At 36.2% G+C, this 26615-nt stretch overlaps 1 protein-coding gene across 1 annotated transcript in view; it reads right to left on the bottom strand.

Annotated features, from left to right (window-relative positions):
- The window catches only part of SLX4IP (SLX4 interacting protein), a 77314-nt gene extending 51075 nt beyond the window's left edge, over window positions 1–26239 (bottom strand). Inside the window, 2 exon segments of the mRNA XM_082481128.1 lie at window positions 20632–20680; window positions 26201–26239. Of these exon segments, the coding sequence (XP_082337254.1) occupies window positions 20632–20658 (27 nt within the window). The 5' untranslated portion in view covers window positions 20659–20680; window positions 26201–26239.
- Between the last annotated feature and the right edge of the window lie 376 nt (window positions 26240–26615).

Below are 26615 nucleotides of genomic sequence, written 5' to 3'. Positions count from 1 at the left end.
ATTTTTTGCAATACTTCATTGTAAGCCTTTGTTATTCAGCTCCCTTCTCAGATCATCTACAAATACAAACTGTCCACCCCAGAGTTCCCCGTTTGACTCCAGTATTGCCACCATACATCTTTATCCTTTAGCCAGGTAATCTATGAAAGGACCTTCTTTTTCAGCTCACTTAAAAGAGACCTTGGTAAGGCACCCTGTCAATCAGTTTTGGAGAATCTAAAAGGGTTATAGCAACCAGATTTCCCTGTTTCTTACATTCACCTGTTCCTGTAAAGAAGCCAGAAGGCTGTGATGCATGACTTCTCTTTACAATGGGTATTTTGACTTTTTCCTGATGTACTCCACAAATCTTTATATCCATTCATTCTGCCTTAATGGAGTTTGCGTTAATTTGCCTGCTACAGATGTTAGACATTGATCTGACAACTTTCTAGTCCTATCATACAAGACACTCTCAAATACATGGAACTAGGGCAGTTTAAAAAGAACAAGATCTGCCAAAGTTTATTATTCACACATATGCTAAAATCTGGTTTTCTGTGTACTTATTCCAGTGCAGAGTACCAATTAACTAAAATAGACAGCTATATTAAAACCCATTGTTTTCTTCTGCAGCTAAGAACACTATGAAATTGGAAAATTAGTTTTCAAAGTTAATGCATCTGTTTCAAAAATATTGGCTTTTTAATGACATTTTAGTAAATAGCAAAACTCTGCAAATGCATCTAAGTACCCTCTCTGCAAATACAGAGAATCATGTTCAAGCAAGTGCTTTCTCCCTCAGGAGACTAATTCTGCTTCAGTCGTCTCCCAGATTCCCCTCATACTGAACCAAACTGCTGAAAAAAACCCTGACCTTCTGTACATAAGATGATAATATGGTGTAAAACAGTCCCTTAACATCTTTTTATTTTTATCATTTTCTAACCAAAGATACATATATTTCTACATTTATCAGATTCTTTTTCTCCTTCAGTAAGCCTATCTCAAAAAATTGCCATAGGTCTCCCAATGCTTCATGACATTTTTCATGAATTTAAGTTCATCACTGAAGACTTTCTCCAGGCCTGCCAAGGTCACAATTCCTCCTTAGTGCATCTTCTAAACAGGTGAGTGCTATAGTAAAACTGATAGAAGAAAGCAGCTCAGCAAAGTAAGGCATGCCACATAATAACGAGCATCTAAGATGCCACCTAGTTGAATTAAATCTTGCATCATTGCAAGGTTTATGTCTATCCAGCAATATGTTAAAATGGAAAACTAAAACTGAATTACTTAACTTGTCTGCAGTACATGTAATTTTCCATAACTTGTATCTACCTGCTTAGCTCTGTAAGAGGAAAGAAATACAGTTTACATGCAAACATCCCTACCTGCTGCATTGCAATTTAATGCCCATAGTAAATAAAACCAAGACAATCATCGCTGTCAACTACTTCATACCACACAAAGGGAAAATTTTCATCAGTTTTGATTTTGCTTCTCTGAAAAATTAAATTCTGAGAATGATACAGCATTTTGCATTAATAAAAACAGTGCATTTTTCTTTAAAAAAGTCAATGATCAGTTGCCAGAGCTGTAAAAATTAGGCCCAGTTTACACTACACGCCAACAAAAACAACTGTTTTTTAACTTGCTAGTCCTTTTAATTTATTACCCTATCAATAAGATACAACTCAAATTTGTAATCAACAAAAAAATAATTATTGGTGCATCAGCCTACGAGAAAACTTTTCCCCCTGCTTGCTGAAGTACAGTTCTGGTCTATATCACTCTCAGTTCCCAAGCCTCTTTCCACCTCCTCTTATCTCGGTCTTCATTTTCCCACTGTCAAAGCCTGTTTTTCCAGGAAGGAAAGTTATGGTAAAGATGAGGAATATTGTTCAGCACCTCTTTGCCCTTTGGCACTGCTATCAAACACTGGGATTTTATCTGCCACATTAGCAGAGATCTTACAAAAAACACATTCCTTTTTGTATAATGTACATGGTGGTCACTCAAACAATAACCAGTAACAGATGTCTGAAGTGAGGAGAATGGACTATTTAAATAGAACTTTATAAATTCTGATGATACTTTCCCAGATTTGAAACCTTGACACTTAATTTATAACTATCAGTACGGCCATATACTTTCCTTTGTGTGTTTATCTCTAGCTCCAACCTCAGTAAGTATACTTTGTCCATCATGCTTTAAGTTTCACTACGACCTTGCAGATAATCTTACCCTCAACTTGCATTCATTTAATAGTGTAAAGATAGTGGTAAAAAATTAAAAACCCTTTGCAAAGAATCCAATACCCAAATAAGGAATTCTGACAGGGGCTATGAACTTAAATGCTTACATAAAATTACTGGTCACATTCAGTACTCTGCCATGACCATCTGGGAAATTCTTTCTTTCAAAGGAAACACAGAAGCATGGAAGAAGTGTAACCTGCCAGAGTCTTTTTCATTGGAGTTTTAATGTTACAAGATTTGTATTTAGGTCTGCTTTCCAGGGATTTTCAAAAAGCACTCTCACTCAGTACACACGAGAAACTAAATAACAACTGCATTATATACCCTTACAGTCTAATAACACAAGAAAGAGTTGGAAGTTTTAGAAGAAAATTCTCCATGAATCTAAATATGTAAACCATATCTGCCAATAGCACTTTTACTCACATAGAAACAGCAGAACTAAAGATCAATTTGGTGTAACACAGAAGCAGTTTTTTTAAGACTACAGACTTTACACTGCTGCATTATGTTTAATTACCTTGTTTTCACGATCCCTTTAACAAATAAAGATTCCTGAATGTATGTGTGGTTACAGCTGCTTAAGAAAAAAGTATTTTTTTAAAATGTCATTAAAAAAAAAAAAAAATCCATCTCAGCTACAGAAACAAAGGATACCAAAAACAGTAGCAGCAATGGAATAGATTTTAAAAGACAAGGTAAAATTCTGCCGTTCTAACATCTCTGCATAGAAGCAGAAGAGGTTTACAGACACACACTTAGAGACAATGTCTTGTACTTGAGGACAAAATGTATCCTTCAGGATCTTTAAACTTGCCAATATGTAAAAAAAAGCAGATCCAGTAGAAGTTTCACGTTCCTGATTAAATTTTTAAACCAGTTGAATAAGATGAATAATAAACCCAGAAAACACACAACGTTTTAAAGGTTTGCCATCAGCTTCAACACCATAAATCTACTTGTATTTTGCTCAATACATCCAGCCATGAATTTCAGGGTCATTTTTAGGGAATACACATCCCCCTTCTTCTAAAGGCAGTGCAACAGTAGTATCCTGTGTATAGGTTTATCAACTGCCTGCAGAAGGTAAAACAGATCTATGAAGCATTCTTCCAATAGACAGATCATATTACAGGTCAGAAAGTTTCTTTTCTTCCTGTTACAATATTCACCTGTACCCATGTTATTGGAAACCCACGAAGTTCAAAAAGACAGGTTGACAAGATGGAATGGGCTCTTTGTATACAGCAATAACATTTCTGATAGAGTTTGAGCAACGTCTACCAGGAGTCAAAAATTTTATATTAAAATACACGATGATAGATGCTACTAATATAACATGATTTCAGTGGTTTAAAAAAAAAAAAAGCTACAGCTGCCATACAATTATAAGTGTGAAAATCACAGGAGTGAAACCAAAGGATGAACTCTCACATACCGCAAAAATCACCTATCAAAGGTAGTGGCTAAGACTATGCCAACTAAAGAATATCTGCAAAGCTAGACTGCTATGGCTGATTGTTCACTTCCTACATGTCTGCATCTTTTTAAGAAGCCAACATAGGAAAGAGTACACTTTATAAATTAAGTAAAAAACCCTATTTTTCCCCATGGATTTCAACAGAAAAAACACCTGAACTACAGAATGAGAGGGAATTACCTCTTGAAAAGCAACAGCTCATTTTTAAATTAAAAAAGTTGATAGTATGCTAACCTCACAACTGTCTGTCTTAAAAGGAATGAAGAAACAGTGATGACAACACATGACAAATTACAGTTCCTGGATGTCAGGAACGCAGAGTACCACAGAGACAGGAACAAGTGAACACACTGTCCATTTTATCTGATTCACATGAGTAAGCAGAAGACCAAAAAAAAAAAAAACAACCCAAACCTCTTGTTTTAATATGTCTGAGAATGCTGCTAAGCTTCATCATACTTACATAGCACCATTATATATATATATATCTTTATATTATTTTTCACTTGAAAGTAGTAACAAAGTAACAGCTTTTTAAAAAGACAAGCATTTGTATATAACAAACACAGCAAAATTACATACTATTAGTTAACTAATAAGACCTACCATATTGCTAAGGGATACAGTTAAATGAAAAGGAAATATTTCCTTACTTGACATCAAGAATGAATTTATGTGATCTAAAGTAATTAACATCAGAGGAACACTAGACCAGGGTGTATAAACATTTTAATTCATTAATATTAATGATTATCACATGATAAAAGTGCTTGATGCTCCAAATCTTGCTGGCTTTAAAGTTTTTCAATATGGTCTTCAACCTTCCTTTATTAGGCTGAAGATTACACTGAAATAGTTACAGTAAAAATTAATAGATAAAAAGTCATTCTGAACTTAACAGAAGTTATATCTTCTTGAAATTATACAATAGGTCATGAATAGCTGAATATGTATGACTAGCAAAATCAAAATTATTAATTGATAGTATTCAGTGAGAAGTCTTTCACAGACCAAAATTTTATATTTGATGCCTCAGAAAAACAATGAAAAATAACAGCCTAAAAAAAATTTGCAACTTTATCAACCAAGCATTTTTGAAACATTCAGGTAAATATTCAAGTGTTTAAAAGCATTAAGAGAAATATATAAAAGATCTAGCATTTTATCGAAATGTGTATAAATGCAGATGCAAAAATAAAATAAAAATTAGAAAAATCTGTTTTATAAGGCGTCCCATTTGTATTTTAAAAGCAGTGTCCTTCTATGCTACTCAGGATGTGGAGATTATCCAAATTTATTTTTTCTTCCATTAATTGATTAAAAGTAGGAATAGCTAGGAGACAAATGTTCAAGATCAGGTCTGAAATTTCTAACAAAGTCTTGAAAAATGGACTCCTGGAATACTTTACCTATATTCCAGTTCAGTACAACTTTAAAGACTTGCTCTTGTAAGAATACCACACTGTAGTGAACTTTTTTGTGAATTTTTTCACATATACTGTTCATCTCTTCTTAAGAAAAATGCCCACCATGAAGCAGTGATATTATAACCACAACATACTACAGAAAGTCTTCAAAAAAGGACAAGGACATGCTCCTAGACGACCGCAGCTAAATTTGTTAAGTTAAACAGTTTCTGAATACAACCTTGGTAGGGGCTGGTGGAAAACTGATTAAGCAAAATCTCCCATATGGTGACACATTGACTCCCACAGGGAAATTAGCAGGACTGGAAGCACCACATAAGTCTCTACCAATTGAATCAATACAATTAACCTACAACAAACCATCATGCTTTCTTTGGATTAATACTGGAGAGATATAAAAGATTTTGCGGCTTTGTTTCACTTCAGGGGCCTTCAGTTCTCCTTCCAGGGTGCAAAGGAGAGCACAGACTATAAAGCAGACAATTGTGCCCATCATCCCCGCCAAATGACACACTTCAGCATCTGGATATTCCTAATCTCTTCCCTATTTCAAGCTGCCAAAAGCAGTTTTTCGACCAATTAATCTTGTCATTTTGCCACTCAAGATTTTCCATCAGTTTGAATATCATTTACTACTCCTAATCCTCATCTCATTACTGAGCCATTACCAATTCCTATTTTACTCCCCCTGCTCCATACTTTGGAGAAGAAAAAAGAAAAAAATGAAAAAAAAAAAAAAAAAAAAAAAGAAGAGGGCTAGCAGGAGACTATTGCCTTGTTCCTAACTTTCTCTCCATTCAACCTTTTAGTTCAGCTTTCAGTTTGATGCTATTTGCACATCCCCACTCCAGTGTTGATGTCCATCATTAATTTTCTCCTCATTCCTGCTCCACTGCTCTCATAACAGTCTCTGCTCCTCACCCAAAATACTGAATCCCTGCAGCCCATTCTCATGCCAGCTACCCCCAGTCTCTGCTCCATAAATAATAAGGATCTTCAGCAGGTTTTGGTTTGCCTTTTGTTGTTGGGTTTTTTGTGGTTTTTCTTTTTTTTGTTTAAGTCATCCCACCCTTTCTCTTTTTCACTTTCAAATTAGACAGACTCCATCTTTACCCCTCTAAATCTCTGGTCCAGCAGGGGCCACTAAGATCACAGGAGATTCACTCTCAGTAGAGGGTTTCTTAACGAAAAATTTAATCTACTGAATGAACATAAACTGATTTTCCCAGATGCCTGTAACATGGTGGGGAGACTTCCAAACCAATGGCAAAGCCAATATTTTAACAAATTGCCCCTGAGATCACAGAATTAATTAATGGCAACCTTCTCAGATGCAGCAGCTAGTTTTAGTTAGTGATTATACAGCCTACTTTTAAGTAAACAAAAAAAATCCTTAACAAAGTTCTGTAGCTATGTCTAGTAAGTTTGGGGGTTTGTTTGGGTTTTTTTGTTACCTGTAAAACCTCAAGGATACACTGAAACTAAATTCATAAATATATTAATAAAGACTTTGAGAACACATCTAAAAGACACTATATAAAAACAAGTATTTATTACTTGACTAGATATGACATCTGTAAAAATGCTTTTATGTCATCTTATTCTTATTAGCTCCATACTATAAACAAATGAAGAACAGTCTATCAGAACTCGTAGTCTTCACAATTCTTTGTGATGAAGATGATATGGTGCTTAGATAATATTGCACATGACCACTGCACTTGCAGTACCCAATGGTAATAAGAATGCTGAAAACATGCATTAATTAGAAAAAAATAAAGAAAATGGCCTAGCTATGTTGAAGCCATGCCAGGTCTTGCAGTAACTGAGGCCTGAAAGATGTACGATCCTTTGTCTATAGCTAAATTCATGTCAAATAGTAGTTACAGAATCTTATTTAATACATTGTACCCATGCCTACAAACATCAAACAGGTATATAAGAACAATATTTATAAAATTTATTGCTGTAATGTGCCTTTAAAGAGCCCAAAGCCAGCTGAAAAAAAAAAAAAACCAAACCACCTTTGTTTTACTAAAACCAGTGATGATGCAAAATAATTCTTTGATCTATTATCTATTTGAAAGTACTAAGTTAAATGCAGACAGTAATTGCTGACAAATCCCAGTAGTAAACAAACCAGTTTCACATTTTACATATTATCAAGAGGCTACAGAATTAATGGTTACAGCCAAAGAAATGTTGACACAGTTGCAGACTGAGCTTTAACATGCTGATCATGTTAAAATACTGCACAAGAAATATTTTTCCACTTTGTAAAAAGCCAGACTGTTTACATGCGTAAGTGGCTAGAGACCTTGTTGTCTGTGTGTGGTCTTAACATTTCAGTATCATAACCACGAATATAAAGAGAAGCAGCATGAAATAACCTATTATACTTACAATGAATGCCAGACTGCCAATATTAGAAGCGTTGAGATTTAAGTTTCTTAAAATGAGCATTACAACATACACATACCTACATCTTTACCCTTTTATAAAAGAAGTGATTAAGAAATAAATTGAAACAAAGCTTTTATAACAGTAAACAGAACTCATTTCACAAAAGTTAATTTTTCTTCCCTTTACATTGTTGAGAAAGGAAAAGAAGTTGGAAAAAAAAATCTCAAGAAATTAAAAATAAAAAATATCATCATTAAAAACCAAGACATTCTGAAACTATGGTAACTTCACTCACATCCTCCTAGCACGTAAGCTACAGTTTTAATAAAAATTAGACTAATTTAATGTAACTATTATATCACAGCTTTAGTACATGAATGTCCTAAACCTCTAATATGCTGATTTTTATCAAATTTCTGCGGTAAATTGCTGTTGCTAATTTACTTCGAAATCGCTGGAAAGTCTTCTGCAACTACCAGCAACTTTTTTGTTTTGTTTTGGTTTTTTTGTTTGGTTTTTTTTTGTTGTTGTTGTTTTTTTTTGTTGGTTTTTTTTTTTGTTTGTTTGTTTTTTTAAACCAAGAAACAAAGCCCTACTGCTCTCATGGTTAATCAAGGAGAGCACTGTGAAACCATTAGGGCAAAGAAGATGCAAGCTATGCACAACACAGGGTGATCAACTAGTAGCTTTACCATTTACATATTTATATCTAAAGACTGCTATAGCTAAAGCTTATCAAAGGGTCTCATCTTCCCATTCTATGTCTGGCAATAAAACATACAATTATAAAAGGCAAGTATGCAGTATAAATCAATAATATTTTCTTTAATCACTCAACAAGAATTCACAGTATTTTTCACACTAATTGAGATTTCCTCCTACCTACAGCCAACAATAAAAAGCAGAGGCCATCATCTTTCCAGCCTCTATCTGTGAACTCCACTACCCATGGCTGAAATTTCCAAGATCGCATGGAAAAAAGAAAGACAGATTGAAAGTACAAGGTTATTATCAAGAAAGTGGGTGTAAAAAGGTCAGAAACAGATTTCTGGTTCTATTTTCCTTCTTTGGCCCCCTAATGTTCATTTGCAAATGTGGGAAGGAGAAATTGCCTATTAAATTTTCTGTATGCTTACACCCTATTTATATTTTTAATGTGAATGTAGAAAGCAAGGTTCTTCAAAATAGTTTCTTCTCTAAAATGACAGGATTCAAGTTAGAAGAGAAAAAGTCAGAGATATAATAATGGATAAATAGAATTAACACTGTGGGACCATTCTAATTCCATTTGGGATACACATGCCTCATGAGGTTGCGTTTCTGTTCCATAAGCATTTAAGAAAAATAAACATGTCACCAAAAGTCTTTCAAAGTATACTTCCCAAATTAGAGAAATGATCAAGAAGTCATTAGAAAAGAAACATGTATGAAGGGCAATTCACTATAAAAACAAACAGTAAATGACCCTTGAAAGGGGTTCTTCTGAGTTTCCTCAAAGGAAGCAGTAGGGCTCTGTAACTAGGCAGAACTGAAACGAACTAATACCGCTTTCCATCTCTCTGTGTTCAAAGAGGGGGCCTACTTAGCTAAACTATGCCAGGGAGGAACAAACCAAGCTACACTACTCAATTCCCACATCTATACTGGCCTGTCAGGCTAAATGTTGGATGAAGTCTAGAAGGGCAGGCCTTCCCAATGCTGAGGAGCCCACCCTTCCGCAGGAGGACTGCGGGGCAGGTGGGACCCCGGGGCTCAGGGAGCCGCTGTCCAGGTGGGGGCTGGTGCTGAAGCCACCCCCTGCTCCGCTCCGGCAGCGGCCCGCACCAGCCAGGGTCCCCATCTATTGTACCAGTGGCCTGAGAGCAGCTTCCTCCATCACTAACGTTATCACCACCATAATCACTGCCATCCCATTACCTGTTCATGTGCAATCTGTTCCTTAGAATATGAATGGTACATTATTGCATGTTTATGCTTATAATCTGCAGTTTATCTGCAATTTAAAAAGTTAAACATACACCCCTGCTGTTCAACAGCAGTTATAGCAGTGAAATCTCATCCCAAATTTGCTTGCCTCCTAGGACACTGACCTTCCACAGCCTGTTCCCACAACCCTGCCACTTTTCATTTCCCTCTTTCTTTCACTGGTTCTGTCCAATTTGTAAGTCCCTATAATGTGCTCTTATAAACATGAAAATAAAAGCAAGGGAGGACTTCACTGCTGAGAATGAGCTCTTGCAGAACAGAATATTCATAGTCTTTTCACTTTATGGAAAAATCTGGAATCTTCACCTTAATTACACAGGAAACTCCATCACACAATCCGTAACAGAACTACCGTTTGCAAAAAACCTTGCTTTTTTCACCACACTAGTAAGGTTATAGATATCATGGCATTTAAACTACATGAGAGAAGACAGAGACTGAGGAGACCTTATAGCAGCTTTTCAGTATCTGAAGGGCACCTACAAGTACACTGGAGAGCTTTTTACAAGGGCATGCAGTGAAAGGACAAGGGGTAATGGCTTCAAACTGGGAGAGCGTAGGTTTAGATTAAATATTAGGAAGAAATTTTTCACTATGAAGGTGGTGAGGCACTGGAACAGGCTGCCCAGGGAAGCTGTGGCTACCCCATCCCTGGAGGTGTTCAAGGCTAGGTTGGACGAGGCTTTGAACAACCTGGTCTAGTGGGAGGTGTCCCTGCCCATGGCAGAGGGGTTGGAACTACATGATCTTTAAGGTCCCTTACAACCTAAATCATTCTATGATTCTGTGATTCTATGAAATAAGCATGCCACTTGCTGATCAAGGTCTAACCACTAACTCTGTGTTGCAACCCAAAGAGAAAGAAGTAGTATTTCAAAAGCAAGTACCAATATGGTGACAGCCATCAGCAGTAGAGACTTTCATGTGGGCATTACTATAAAGTAGATGTTTACAGTGAATGAGTTTACCCTCTTAAACACCATTATGTTGCCTAATCCAAAACTACCATTTGCATCAATTTAATGTCACTAGTATCTATGTAGATAACTCTGGTGTTAAGGACACAACACCTTCTTACATGGAATACACTCAGGAGGATACAAGCTGAAGTTATTTCCGGAACAGGAGCACTCTCGGAAGGGTAGGCACAGCTCTGTGTTACTATTCAGGCATCATTTCAGAAAGCTCCATATAACAGAGCCCACAGCTAGTGAGAGTTAATGGCGATACTGAAGTTTTCTATTTTTTGCTTCTTAATAAAAAAGCTAATCTCTCTGACAATCTATTATTCCTAATATCATTGTGTAAAGGAGGAATAGCAAATTGGCAGAGCAATAGAACATGAAGTGAGGCTCTGCTTACACGTGGGTCTCCAAGGAATATGACAAGCAATGCTGCTGGTAATTCCAGAAGTACTTTCTCCTTCTAAACTAGTTTTGAATTTGTAGTCCATTGTGAAGATCAAACTTTCTACTGTTTTAACGGTCTGTGATCATCAGTGGTATTCATAACAGTTTGTTACAGATCCAATGGCCTGGCCAACTTACAGATCTGGTAACTGTATTTTGCCACCTTCACTTTCTCTGCTCAAAGGAGGAATGCTGTCTCATAATGGTACGTGAATAACGGTTGCCTCAGCCTGTCACAACACTGGCTACCAACAACAGAGCTTTTGGTGATTGTCTAGGTGTACAGCTTGAAATACTGTGAGATTTCTTGATGCTTGCAAAAGATACTCTAACAAAAAGGTAGGGTCTAATAATATCTGATTAACTTTTCACTTCTGAACTTACTGTATCTTTTATTGTATTCTTCATCACTGGATTTTTCCCTCCCAAAATTTGTATCATAGTTCAAACAGGAATTTACAAGACCAAACTAAATTCCAACAGTTCCTACATGCCTAATAATGTAGGCCTCTGTAAAACAACAATGATGATACAAGAACCATCTTTAATAGCCCCACAGAAAATGGCTTCAAATAAGCCAAGAGTTTTTTGAACTATGTAGAATATGCTGGGCATCTGTAATGAAATCTCTTTTCAGTTCATAATCAGCAAGTACCCCAAGTTGTACCATCCAAATATTCTGCAAATCAAATGACAATTCCTGCCAATTATCAGGGTGAAGAACAGAGATAAACAAAGAAACATTTTCCTTAGCGTTTTTTGAAGTTTTTTAAGGTCATCTCTGAACATCACCCTCTGTTTTCACCAAACAATATAAGCAAAATAAAATATTCTATTCAATTTTCTGAAAGATGTGTAAATTGACATATAAAGATTTAAAACTAATGACAAATTCTAACCATTTTCTGAATAAAACCAATGTTGTTTTATTCCAAATCCTCCTGTAAGATTTCTGTCCCCTGGGATGCCCATGGCAGCCAATGATTAATTTAACCACCAGTCACTGCTATTCAATCTATTTCATATTATACTACAAACACTCAATACTCAGCACTTCTCTGAGGCAAGAATATTTTTTTGCTTGATTGCTTTTTTAAACTGTGGACTTCATTTTCAACTTCTAACCTGTCAGACTTACTCCTATAATCTAAATTGTTTGTAAATTCCCTGAGATATGGATCATGAAAACAAGACAGTTAACACCCAGGAAACTAAGAACCAGAGACTTACAGACAATACCACAAAGGGAATAACTCTTTATACATTTGTTTTCCACTACTGAAGATTACTTTGTTATAGCAAGGCAATGCACTATGGTAGTGCTACTTCTATTACTCTCCTTCCTATTTTTATACTACAGGAGTGTCAAAATAAAGAAAGGAAAGTTATATACTGCATGACTCTACCAACTGTCAAATCCTAAGATCTTGGCATTGAACAGATCCTCTTTAATAGTCCAAGACTTAGCTCTTTCCCAACTCTTTAGTTCAGCAAATATTTTATGTTCAGAGCTATACACTTCTATCAGTCTTTATCTGTATGATACAAAGCAGGATAAAACACAACCATGTATGTATATTTGGTTCATTATGAGTACTATTAAATCACTGGTATATTCAATGAACAAAGACGACCCTCTGAGATTAAAATAGGAGAATATTGGCTTGAACTTGAAAGTCTGTATTTAACTGGATCTTAAGTAAACTATTGTTTCACCAGCTGAGTGGTGTCAGATATGCCAGGCACTTCACTACTTCCTGGAAACTAAGCAGGGCCAAAACTTGCACATGGGATAGAGCTTAGTTTAGTTACTGCATAGGTTTTTAGAGCAAAATGAGGATAGAGTCGCTAACAACATGAAAACGCTGAGATGATGTTCTGTGGTTATGTCACATTTTGTTGCGTGAAAACCAGTGATGATATGGCATTCGTCCTTACCTCTTTTCTTTTCCCCAGTCTCCCTCAAAACTAACAACTAGCTATTCTTCAATGCACACTTGATCAAAGACCTTCATAGTGATTCCCTACTTGAATGCTATTTAATATGTACATGGCAAGTGACAAAGAAAAAGGAATAAAATCTTTGTTTTGCTGAAGCTCGTAGATTTAGGATTTCATGCAAGAGGATCTGTCTGTAAAACACACAGATAGCAGAAATGGCAAAGAAGCCACAAGCAAAGAAGTTACAAAGACACAAAAGTACAAAACCAAGAAAGATGAAATTTGCTGTTAAGGATTTATAAATGGACAATACTTCCTCAGCAAAGCGTACACAGCCAATACAAAAAGATCATCTTGAAGCACTCAAGTCACCGAAGTTAAGATTTTGGTTCAAAACTGTCTGCACGTGAACAAGATCACAAACTAGGCTTTTCCCACTTTCCCAAGTGAAAATCTCTCATCTACAAATACTGTTTTGTAGTAAGAAGGCAGAACTGCCTTTTGTGTAGAACTCATGAAAAATTCTGCATTCTATGAAGCAGTGAAATAAAAAATAATTTAGCTTGATATGCAAAGACAGAGACACCATGGCTTGGCAAGACCTATCTTAATTTACCATTTATTTGTATAACTAAATGAACCTATACAGCTAGCCTGATTTTTATTCATTATATAAAGATGTTCATTCTTTGTTCTTTTGGCCCTGCAATATCACACAAAGGCAAAAGTGGACAGATTCTGCTAAAAACCAGAAGGATAGACCAATACGCAACAGCAGAAGGGCTAGAATACGGACGAACTCTATAGAACTTACCATCCATAGGAAGAGTTCTTTTTTGTCAATTAAGATATCACTTTATGCCATATTGTAGTTCATTTTTCAAATGTATTTCTGACATTATTACTAAATTTATTACATCCGCAAGTTTTTGCCTCTTCATTACTACACTGCTTGTGGTAATGAAAATGGTGGAGAGGGATACAGGGTAAAAAACAAAACCAAAAACAAACAAACAAAACCAAGAACAAAAAAAAACCCACATAACTTTCCCCATATGTAATTTGTCGACATACTTTGTATGACTGATTTTATAGCATCTAAGTAATTTATCTTGTTTCTACCTTCTTTCCCTAATATCTGAAGTTAATATTCAATTCTGATCAGACCGTTCTTTTTCAAACTAGATAAGTCCCAGTTTTTAGCACAGAATAAATACATAATGTTCATCATCTAAGTTTGAAATTAGTGAGCTGGAACATAAACAGGAAAAAACAAACAGGAATGGAGATATAACTAAAAAAATTTTAGGAGTCCACGTGTTAAATTTTAAAGCATGATTTTTTCTTAGTCAATATATGTATAAAATAGTATTTTTATATTGGTCCCATACACACACCAACATTATCCATTCTAGCAAAAGTTTCAATTGTACACATTTGAAATCACTTCATAATATTTTGATTTTCTTAAGCATGGTGTCTCACAGCATTTCAAGTTAGAAATACTTCCAGTCAAAAGACGGAAACTAGTGTAAGACAAAAATCACCACTGGAACTCCTGATCATTTAAGGAGCAAACAAACCATTCCACACTACCTTATATTCAGCTACTTGTTGAGCACCTTTCTCTGCTCAGAAATCATACACACTTTAAGTCTAATTTCATGGTTTATCCATCTTTTCACAGTGCCTGGGCAATCACAAGTTAGCAACGCAGGGGTTTTCATTTTACTCTTTTCATATTGAAATTAAAACTGATTTATAATTCATTATTTGGCTGTATCACTTTTCAATATTTTTCCAACCTAACTTCTTTAGACATTGACATTATAGACAAACAGACTGCATTTTGAAAGGACAGATAAATCGAACTGAGGAAGCCTGTTGATGAAACATATTAGTATGTCTTTAGTTAAGCTACAGTGTGCTGCCAATATACTCCTACAGGCTCTGATCCAAAGCCCATTGATTTCACTGAGGTTTGGGTCAGATCCACTATAAAAAGAACTTAATTCAGTAGTGGTAAATGAAATCTAAGATGTATAATTTGATTAAAAAACACTCCAAGTAACACTGCGAATAATGTTGGTGACTTCTTTATAGCTCATACAGATTTTTAGTTCCTTAAACTATTATTAAAAAAGTCTGGAATTTACACTTTTTGCCAACCACATTGTCGCAGTTTAATTGAGCAGCTGTCAACTGTTAGAAAATAACTGCATCATCATCCCTTTTAGAAGAACTAGTGTGGGAAGTGAAACACTTACATGGGATCTAAAGTTTCTGGAGTCATGGTAATGAATCTGTTTTCATCAGGTGACCATGAGTCATCATTTTATCAGCAGTTTAAAGGGTTTTCACAATAGCTGAGCATCATCAGCGCTCATGCTTAGCAATGACTGCAGCAGGATACTGAAATAGGGTGCCATGTCCTGTGGTACCATTATTTAAGAAAAAGTTTGGCCATTGAGTCAAGAAAAATACTGCAAAGTCATGGTTGAGTAAGTGCTGCAGTGAATACAAAATGTCCAGAATAATTTTTTTTTTCCACTTGAGAACTGAAACCAAGCAATAATTTTGCTTTTAAAAATAGTCTCCTTTTAAGGAAGTTGTGAACCACATGGATGAAACATAAGGAAAGAATAAAAATGTGTTGTCCGTCTCTCTTCTCCCTTTTACTCCATAGTCTAGTCAGAACACACTCATACATCAAATACTCAGATAACTTCCACATAGCAGAATCCACCTACATTGTCCATGGTGGGGAGAGGCCCCACAAAACAATAAGAAAAATTTTATATTAAGTTTTCATGATACTAACATCAGGAGCAAAAACCGCATCATTAAACTGCTCGTACATGACATTACCAGGTACTGTACGAAACACAGATCCCTTAACCTCCCAGCCTACTAACCTCCGTCTGAACTCACTGGAAAGAATTGAAGAATTTCACCTACAGTGCAAGCTGAAGCCTCTCCCAGGACCTCAAGACATTCACTGACCCCATGCAGCATCTCTGCTAAGCCCTGATATTTTGCTGGACTCAGAGAGATTGAAGTCTGCTTCTAAGTTTCCCATCCCTTCCTCCTTCACTGCTGGACTCGGGGGTCAAGCAGGCAGTACCACCAAGATCTCCAAAAAGCAGAACATTGGTGGTATAAAATATGGTAGTGCTGGTCAGAAATAAGGCATATGGCAATTACCATGGCGATTATACCTTTGAATTAATTATGTTTTAAAAAAATTAGTATCACTTGGTATGGTGTGTATTTAGAATCCCATACCACAGTCACAGTAGTATAGGGCTCACAATTAGCAAAAGCCTCATTTTCTGCCACAACTGGAACTTTTAGAACTAATCAGATTAATTTATTTGAATTACCAAAAAAAGTAATGCAAGTTGAACCATTATTTAATTCCTTATTTGAAGTGATCCCCGTGAAAGCAGTGTTTCCACTATTGATGTTTATCCCTCTGGCTTCCTATTCCTTTCTCCTTCTGCTAACACTTTAATCTCTCAACTCTTCATCCACTCATCATTTCCCTAGGCTTGAAAATTAATCCTCTGAGGTCAGTGAGGAAACTTCCACTGACTGCAGGAGGTTTAGAATTAGACCGTACACTTAATTTTCCTCCCCCCTCTACCTCCCAATTTCCTCTGTCTTTCTTCTGGAACTTATTTACTCATCACTTTAGTCATTCCATATCTGGTCCCATGAAATTGGGAATTAAATGCAGAGTTAAGAAAGAGAACTAAATAGATGTTCCTCCATCCATTATTATTGTTTTCTACTTCCTATTTTAAATCATTTCTGCCCCCCAGGTCCCTTGTTATCTTCTTAAGACATTTAAGCCCTTTTAGAAAAGTACCATATTTTATCCATTCATATAGAAACGAACATCACAGCTGAGTGAAGTGTATGCTGCTACTTGATCATAACAATTCCAACCACCTGTATTTATAATTGTGAGCAATGTTACTTGAGGAGATTACCATTCCTACAAAACAACATTAAATGGTTAATATAGCTATTTCTTATTTTTTAAAAACCCAGGAAAAAAAAAATAAGAACATCCAAGACATGTAAAATTCAACAGCTTGAATCAGTTTGGAGAACTTTTACAAATTCTATCTGATTGTTGGAAACTTAATCTTGGCATATATCTACCGAAACATTTGTAAATACTCCAACTACAGGAATTTCACATATAAATGTCTTAGTTTTGCAACTGGAAAAAAGAAATGGACAAAAGAAAATATCCTATTTATTAGTTAATTTAACTAAGCACTCTAAAAAAAATTAGCTTTCCAACAAGAAATCAGTATGCTAAACAGTTCAAAACTATGTATGTAAAAAAAGCATCTGTAGTATCAGTCTAGTAACATTGAGCAGTCACAACATAGGAAAACATTACGTTAAACAGTGTTTCTTATTCTCACTCTCCACCTGAGAGCACTGCATTCATGCATCTATGGACTTAATATAGCAGTAAAATTAATTTACTATCCTCCATTACTCATTATAAGGAATCACAGAAAAAATAAAAACTTAGATAAAACCTACTCATCTCCCCAGATTTTTTCTCTCCAAACAGCTTGCAAGAAGCAGCAAACACACTACTTTCTTAGACAGCAAAATACTTACAGAAATATTGATTAGCTAATTCAATGGACATGCTTCACAGGAATGTGAACTTTAATCTGTCTTGCCCACTTAGATGTCATCTAAGAACCATCCAAACAGACGTACCACATACAGAAATATTTGTTGACATACTATCCCTGTATTACATTTCAACTAGTAGCTAAAAAAAACCCCAAAAGCACCGGAAAGGCCAGAGATATGGTGAACCTTTAGCATTAGAAATCTATTAAGAAATTTAAACATCCATGGAAATAACAGAAAAGGCCCCTTCAAAATAAACCACTCATTTTCTTATTCCAGACCAAAAATAATACCACCTTCTACAGGTCTGTGAGCAGACCCTAAAATGACCCGTACAGTGCTGTAAGTACATACTAACATATTGTCTGACAGGAAGATACCTTTTCATTTCCATCTATCTACTGTTTAGACCTATAATCAACATTCTTTCCATGCACACTTTCTTTCATGGAGCACTTCTAAGACAGGCAAAGGCAGATGTCAGGATGCTTTTGATTATAAATCAGTATCTTAATGACTACATTAAGATACATCAACATAAAAAAAGTAAAGGATACATACATAAGCAAAATGAAGGGGAAAATTGATCACATTACAGTCATACTATCATTTTACTGTCCAATCATTTCCAGTACTTCTATCTTTGTTCCCACTATGAAACAGAAAAAAATAACATTCACTGCTCCAAAGGAACTTGCAATTTAGAACAAGCAAAAAGTCTGAGGTAGGAAGGACCAAAAAGATTCATATACACTTCCATCATGCAATAATTTAAATTGATAGCAAGAAACATTGCTGAAAAACTGACTGCAGAGTGTGCTGGGTGACCAGAGGAAACACTGAAACTACAATTATCTCCATCTAAGATATGTGCTAGCAAGCGCCTACAAATCTGAGACAGAACAGAGCTCTTAATTTCTCGAAATAGGAAACGGCAAAGTAAAACACTTCCAATTGAGCTGAGCTATTGAAATATGGTAACAACTTAAAGTCTTCAGTCTTTGGCAAATGAACGAATTGCAAAAAACAGTAAATGAAATTTTTCTATTACATCCATAAAAATTACTATATTTAGTTTTGCAGTTTGGCATGAATAAAGTCAATTTACACAATTCTGGAAGAGCAATTCTTTCTAGTTTGTCCAATGTTTTAAACAAGGCCCTAGTGATATTATTTTTCAAATCCATATAGCTTTCATGATTTTGCTTTAAGCCTCTCCAATTAAAGTTAAGATTTATTTCTCAGAACAGCAGTAAAATATTTTAGCAACACACATAGAAAGCTTAATTAAATTCATATGTCTTATTTTCCAGATTTGGGGCTACTTTACCATGCAGCACTTTATGAAGTATCAATATTTCCTAAAATTGAAAATTGCTTATCAAATTAACTTGCATAAACTATCTATTGCACATCACAACACTATGGCATCCAGCCACTTGGCAAGTGAAGAAAGCGTGTTTAGGACTTAACTGTAGTTTTTGTGTCAAGGTTTAAAGCTATTTTACTGCATCAATTATTTTATTTCAATCGCTCTTAATTGCCCATAAAACTAAGCTTAGGATCACCTTTCAAAAATAGGCCAACTACTCCCTCTACTGAAAATAATTGACCATTGGAGGTACAGAGATTCTCATATAAAATACATGCTGTTAAGAAGCAAAGCCATTAAACACATTATAGGTGTTTTCCTCTCAATTACATTCCAGTCAGCTAAGACTTGAAAGAATATTAAGCTGTACTTTTCAGTCTCTTACCAAAAAGATTAACATGCTTGCAAAATCTAAAAACTTAGAAGTAGAGAATGTAGAAGGCAAGGCACACAGGAAACATTTTCAGACTCAGTTCAAACACAAGGAACCTAAAACTAAGAACATAGTGTTTTCTATACTCTCCCTGCAGAGAGAAGTGGGAATACTTTCTGCTTATAGACTCAGACCATATAGGCTCAGAATATCAGCTAAAATGTGATCAAAATGAAAGATATTTCACCTAATTCCGACATCACTTCAGAAGCAGTGAATATTATAGACATGATACTATTAAGGTTTACAATCAAGTTAAACAGTAAAAAAAAATAAAAATAAAGCAAACGTCCCAGTAAGTGACAGCAGTTTTCCTTGAAAAAGAACACATAGGACACAAAAAATGTTTGGTCTGCTTGTTGAACAGGTTAGTTACCCACAAGACCACGCTTCAACAGCTCCCAGAGCCTGATCCATCAGGAAGGTTTTTGTAGCTGCCCTCTAAAAACTCAAGCTTATCCAGAGAGGACAAAGTCTCTTATGTTAAGAAAATTCCTGGAAAAAACACTTCCAAGAGAATAATATATTGCACTAACCATTTTGAAATGTATGCATTACCTAAATTATCCTAGACATACAGGAACACAGAAAGAAGAGAGAAGGTCCGAAAGAGAAGGTTTCACAATTTTTACTGAACATTTAGTTTTATTTATTGATAAGCCAATATGATTATGGTAGAAGAATTATGAAGTGCTATGTTTATTACAGAATGTTTTGAAAAGCATTACTCTTCAGATATATAACCAAAAGTCAGAGACTGTTTGCAAAATAAACTGCAATAGCATTTTACTGGATATAAGACAACTAATCCCTGAAAATGGTAAAAGAAGGGAAAACAAGACACAAATAAAGTCAACCGTGATAAATATTTTAAGAACATTGCTACGCCTTAAACTAGGAACTCTTAGATTATCTGAGAGGTGCACAAACAATATTGCAAGACTACATTAAAAGAATCAACCCTAAATTTTATTTCCGGTAGCAAATACTGTTTTACCCAGAATCCGTGCAGTTTCTAACTACACAACTAATCACTTTTAGTTACATGATTTTAATCTTCAGATGACCTCACACACACTCTGCCATGATACAGCAGCGATTCAAGAAGTTTGCTTCCGAAGAGAGAGAAAAGCTGATACAAACCATGCTACTATGACCAGAAGTCTGAAGGACGCACACCTTCATCATTAATTTTCAAAATCAATGTACACACATTCTAAGCAGTATTACAGATTTTTTTTTTTTTAATGAAACCTATGACATTCTACTTACCTTAATGACAAATTTGTTGGATGCCATGATATGTCAGTGTAAGCTGGTCCTATAAAAATATCAATTAAAAATGATCAGCACTAGAGAAAAAACTCAGATGTCTACACCAACTGAGAAGGATTTTTATAATCTGTTACCTTTTTTATTTTTTCCATTACTGCTGTTCTTCAAACCCTATGTTTTGCTTTAAGAAAACCAAGGAAAACTCTTAATAAAAGGAGTATGAAAGGAAAATTACTTAGCAACCTGCGTTGGTTTCTTTTAGAGAACCTCATAACTGTTAAGGCACTTAACATCCAACACATGAAATACAAAATTAGAACTATTTTTCAGACCAGTACCAAGAAAGAGACAAACCCACCTAACTTATCCTCAAGAAGCCTTTCAGAGAGCAAACTAAACCTGGAATATTCCTTTACTACAGTCTCAACCACTGGTCCCTATGTATACAGCCCCAGCCTAGCTTCTCTTTCAAAATAATAGCTTCACATAAAATCCCTTCACATAGCTTAGAGAAAGAACAAAGAAGAAAAGAGGGAAGAAAACACCCCAAATTTAGAAAGATATTGTTTTCAAGAAAAAACATTCTTAATAAATGAAATAATACCTGCTCTAGTCAAGAGAGTCCTCAAACCTCTCTACATATCATCCCTTCCTGTCTGCTGGATACTCCACTTCTACCTAGCTAGGCAGCCCACAACAGCCTGCATACACCAACAGCCCTATAGAAATAATATCCTCCATCATGTTCTCTTAACAGGGGCTCAGCAACACTAAGCAAATTTCAAAATTTGCTTTCAGACTAAGCAGCAGTAAGCAAACTTCAGAATTGAGACACCCACTCACTACCTGCAGTTCCGGTAATCAGTAGTAGTAATTAGAAATTATGGCTTCTGGTGTACCTAGTATAGATATACATACACAGACACGTCACATATATTTAAAATTTTAGACTACCACACACATAAACCAATGTGACCTGAGCATTATTGTGGTTAGTCAAAAGTAAAGTGAACTTTGGATATCCTTTTCTCTTGCTTATCCCAAATATGATTTAGATTGCTTATTTTGGGATATTAAGTGAAGTACATTTAACTGCACAGACCCTGACCCTGCCTCAGACTACTCCAAGTAACTCAAGAAGCACTAGTTCATGCTGGAAGTTAAACGCACCCTCCCTTGGGCACAAGAAGAAACCTTCAATTAACTGCTAATATCTACCCCCCACCTTCCTTAGAAGGACACCATATCTCACTCAAATGACTACAAGCTCCAAGTTGGCTTGCAAGGCAAACCACATATTCCACCTTCCACATTGATGTCAGGTTTTTAACTGCTCCCACCTACCCTCAAACCGACAACAATTACAGCCACAGCACTGAAATGACTGGGGTAGTCAATCATAGACCACATAAATGGGAGCTAAACATTCACTTGTCGAAAGGTAGATGATGACGTTAAATTCGTGAAAGTCTTTCCAGCCTAACCCCGCAACGTTGGGATTCAGAAAAGACATGGAATGAGCCCTATGGTGCCAAATTAGTATCTACACAAACCTAGGAATGAAAAGAAATTGAGGTACATCTATTTTCTAACAGGATATGAAGAGAGGCAACAGACAAGAGACTTGGATTGGAGAGAAAGCCAGGTGAAGGGTCTCAGTATACTGCTGAAGACAGAGTCCCCAAACAATACAGTTCAAGCTTCAAAATCAAGAAAGAAAACAAGTGTCAGTAGCTGCTGCCTGCAATAGATGAACTGCAACAGAAATTACACTGAGAATAGAGCTGCCTTTTAAAATGGCTAGAGTTGGAAGGCACCTTAAAGATCATCCAGTTCCACACTAATTTAGTTTTATACCCTAAAGTTTCCTAAAGGATTATTCTCTTAATAAGACAGATAAATCTGGTCAATTTTGTAAGAGATGGTATAGGAAAATAGTAAGAATGCAGGAAGATATACCCTTTTCTCACTGCATACTTCAAGTTATTGTAAAGCACTGGGATAGAGCTGTCAAAATTTCAGGATACAAGTCAAGTTGGTGACACATGTCTCTGTCAGGCACTACACTTACATATTTCAAAAATGCAGTTGTTATCCTTATTTAACTTCAAAAAAGTGCAAAACAAGATAAAGACCCACTTTACAACTACATAGCACAGATATTTTTGATCTTAAGATTCAACAGTAATCATTTTGAATAAACACTGCTATGCAGTGCTTCCACTCCAATATCCAAATGCTGAGACCCAAGATTTCAAAACAGCTACAAGAAAATGTGAAAGTAACAAAGGCACAATTCCCTATACTGGCTCAAGGAAAACTCCAAATTACTTCAATTATTTTTTTTCTATATATCATATCAATATCCAAGCCGTAAGAAACAGAAACAGTAAAAGGATCATAAAAAGTGAGAAGTAAAATGGTTGTTATTGTAACCAGGTTAAATTGAGTTTGAACTGAGAACCATTTTGCAAGTAACTACTGAAAATAAACATTAATATAGTTAATAAAATGTTTCAACTATGTTCTGAAAAAGCTTAGCTAGAGGTTTTATCAGCTGCACAGTAAGACTGAACACAAAGATATACAGAGTAAATTGAATTTTCAAATAACAGTCATGCAGACAAAAGCTGGAACACCATGCCACAGGACTATCATTCTTCCTCACACAAAACATAGAAGCATAGAATTGTTTTGGCTGGAAGAAACCTTTCAGACAATCAAGTCCAACTGTTAACCTAGCACTGCCAAGTTACCACTAAACCATGTCCCTCAGCACTACAACTACCTGAAAGGAGGCTGTAGCAAGATAGGTTTTGATCTCTTCTCCCACGTAACAGGCTACAGGATAAGAGGAAACGGCCTCAAGTTGCGCCAGGGGAGGTTTAGATTGGATAACAGGAGAAATTTCTTCACTGAAAGGTACGTGAAGCCTTGGAACAGGCTGCCCAGGGAAGTGCTTGAGTCACCATCCCTGAAGGGATTTAAAAGACGCATCCTAGAAACTCTTCTATCTTATCAGAGTAAGTTCTGTCCACTTTACCAATAGCGATTCCAAGAAACACAATGTAAGGAACAGTATTCTTGACCACTTGGAACATCATATTTCAATTCAAGCAGGTAGTAAGGTTCTACTCTATAGAAGTAAACATAGTAGAATAACTATAAGAAGAATCTTAGCAAGAGATAAAACTCAAATTCTTGAAACAGCAGCTGCTAGAACTAGGTCAGAAGAGATGCTAAAGTCAAATGACAGCCAACAAATGAAAACCAACTGTGCTTCTCAGTTCCTTGTAATGGTGTACAAGATTGTATTCTTCGTGTTCAAGAACTCCGAGGAAGGACTACCTCCATCACGCAAAACCAAAAAGCAAAGCAAGTAGTAAGACAAATCGCAGCCTTTTCAACACACCACAAAACCTGGGCGCGTACAATTCATCAGATTCTCCTAAAAAGAAAAAAAAAAAAGTCTTAGCAGCACTTCAGAATTGTTTTTCTTTTATTTTAATGAAAGGCTAGTATCTAGAGCTTTACTAATGTTCCCTACCTCCCCCCAATGAAAAAAAAAAATATATAAAAAAAAAATAGGCAAGAAACAGCAAGAAGTAGAATAGTGTTAAATGCTATAGTTTCTTCTCCAAGCAGCTAGAAAGACAGCCTGAAGTTAGGAAATCTATAATTACAAACACAATTTGCTGTGCAGCGTACCATCAACTAAGAGCTCCTACAACAGCAATGACAATATTGAACAAACCTAACATTTACACAGAATTACCTGTACCTTGGGATATGGCAGAACACAAGGTACTTTGCCTCATTCTTCTAGAAACACAGCTTACCTAGATTGTACGTAATTTTTGAGTTGCATGTAGCATACAATTCATGATGGTACTGCAGGCCTGTGATCTGAAGAATAATATTTGACGAGGGAGTTCATTCTCCCCCTCTACTCTGCACTGGTGAGGCCACAACTGGAATACTGTGTCCAGTTTTGGGCTCCCCAGTTCAAGAGGGACAGGGAACTGCTGGAGCGAGTCCAGCGAAGGGCAACTAAGATGATTAAGGGCTTGGAGCATCTCCCTTATCAGGAAAGGCTGAGAGAGCTGGGACTCTTTAGCCTGGAGAAGAGAAGGCTGAGGGGAGACCTTATTATGGCATACAAGTATCTAAAGGGTGGGTTGAAGGAGGATGGAGCCAGGCTCTTTTCAATGGTTCCCAGGGACAGGACGAGGGGCAATGGGCACAAGTTAGAACATAGGAAGTTCCATTCAAATACACAGAAAAACATCTTTACGGTGAGGGTGACAGAGCACTGGCACAGGCTGCCCAGGGAGGTTGTGGAGTCCCCTTCTCTGGAGATTTTCAAGACCCGCCTGGATGCAGTCCTGAGTAATGTGCTCTAGGCAATGCTGCTTTAGCAGGGGAGTTGGACTAGATGATCTCTAGAGGTCCCTTCCAACTCTGAAAATTCTGTGATTCTGTGATTTGGACTGCTAATGTTTCACCATTAATCCTTCCAGTAGCAATAATATGAAGAAGAGTTGCAACAAAACATGCCAGAGCATCATCTCTTTTCCAAATGCTCCATGTCCTGCTTGAGAACAAACAAACTACATGGATGAATCAGATGAACTTATCCTGGCATCACCACTCTCTTTTTCCTAACAATTTGCCATCCAGAATACCACTGTTGCAACAAGTTTGTTACTACTGATGTGAGAAGAACTGCTGGCAGGAAGAAATCCTCTCCAAATCCAATTTACAAAATAATAGAAGAAAAGAAAAAAAAAGGGGGGTAAAGATGCACAAGAGAAGTTACCTTTGCTTCAATTTGCTCTTCATGGGAGTAAGAGGACTTTGGGAGTCTGCCAACTACCCCTTTCTTTGCATTGACCGTATAGATAAGACAAAGGAAATACAGCAGACAAAATAAATGTAAGCAAATCCTTAGAAACCCAGAAAGAATACATCTAATGTGTGAACCATCACGAAATTCACTGAACTGTCACAGATGAAAAAAATTCCCAATACTAATATATCAGAAAATGAGGGAAAACACCCATCAGTTGTACAAGAAGAAGAGCTAGCAAGCCCCAAATTACTTTGCTGTTTTCTGTCTTGAAAAAACCCACAAGAAACACAGATCTGTTACAATTGGTCTGTTTGGTAACAAGACTGTTTCATGGAATAGCCTATATGTTGCAAACTAATGCAAACCTCTAAAGGAAAACATATATAAGGAAATGTGAAGGTAAGCAAATAAGGCAGAAAGACTCCTCTCAGAAACTGTACATATTTTTTTTTAAAGTCTTGACACTGTATTTGTAGTATTTCAACATCTAAATTTTCGATAGACAGCCTGTACAAAAAGAACGTGATCTAGAATTAAACACACAGGTTCCCTGTAGCTAGAGTGAGACAGTCTTCAAAAATAATGCAGCAGAATATTTTTCTTTCCTAAATTTGACATTAAGTGGAGTGGTAGGCACTCAGGAAAAGCCAGAAAACATGGCCTCCCAGAGCGCAAGCTAAAGTGTTTTCTGCCAGCTGATGAACAGCATCTTACCTTAGTAAAGCAGCTTCCTGTGGTGAGGGAAGTTGGAACTCAGCAGGAACAAGAAGCTGAAAATTCCTGAGGCACATGCCCACTTGAAGATACAGCAGCTTCTAAAACAACAGCTGCTAACTGTTCACACTCTGCCCATCTTTGGGTGCCTTTATCACACGTGGGGAAAGGTAGGCACCTGAAAAGGCAGAAACAAAAACACAAAAGCTAACTAAGGAACTCTCTAGAATAACTTTGTATTAACTATTTTTTGTAGTTCAAAATTAACTATCACAACATAAAAGAGAATCCTGAACTTTCCAGTCCTTAGCTATCGGAGTCAAAAACTGTCCAGCCCAGACTCAGCACTTAATCACTTTCTGAGAGCTGATCCTAAGCTTGGCATGAGCAGTGCAACATTTTGCAATTCACATAT

This window comes from Vanellus vanellus (assembly GCF_965231255.1).
Source record: "Vanellus vanellus genome assembly, chromosome: 3".
Classification (NCBI taxonomy): Eukaryota; Metazoa; Chordata; class Aves; order Charadriiformes; family Charadriidae; genus Vanellus; species Vanellus vanellus.
Note: the sequence above shows the minus strand (reverse complement) of the source record. Positions and strands in the feature narration are given on the sequence as shown.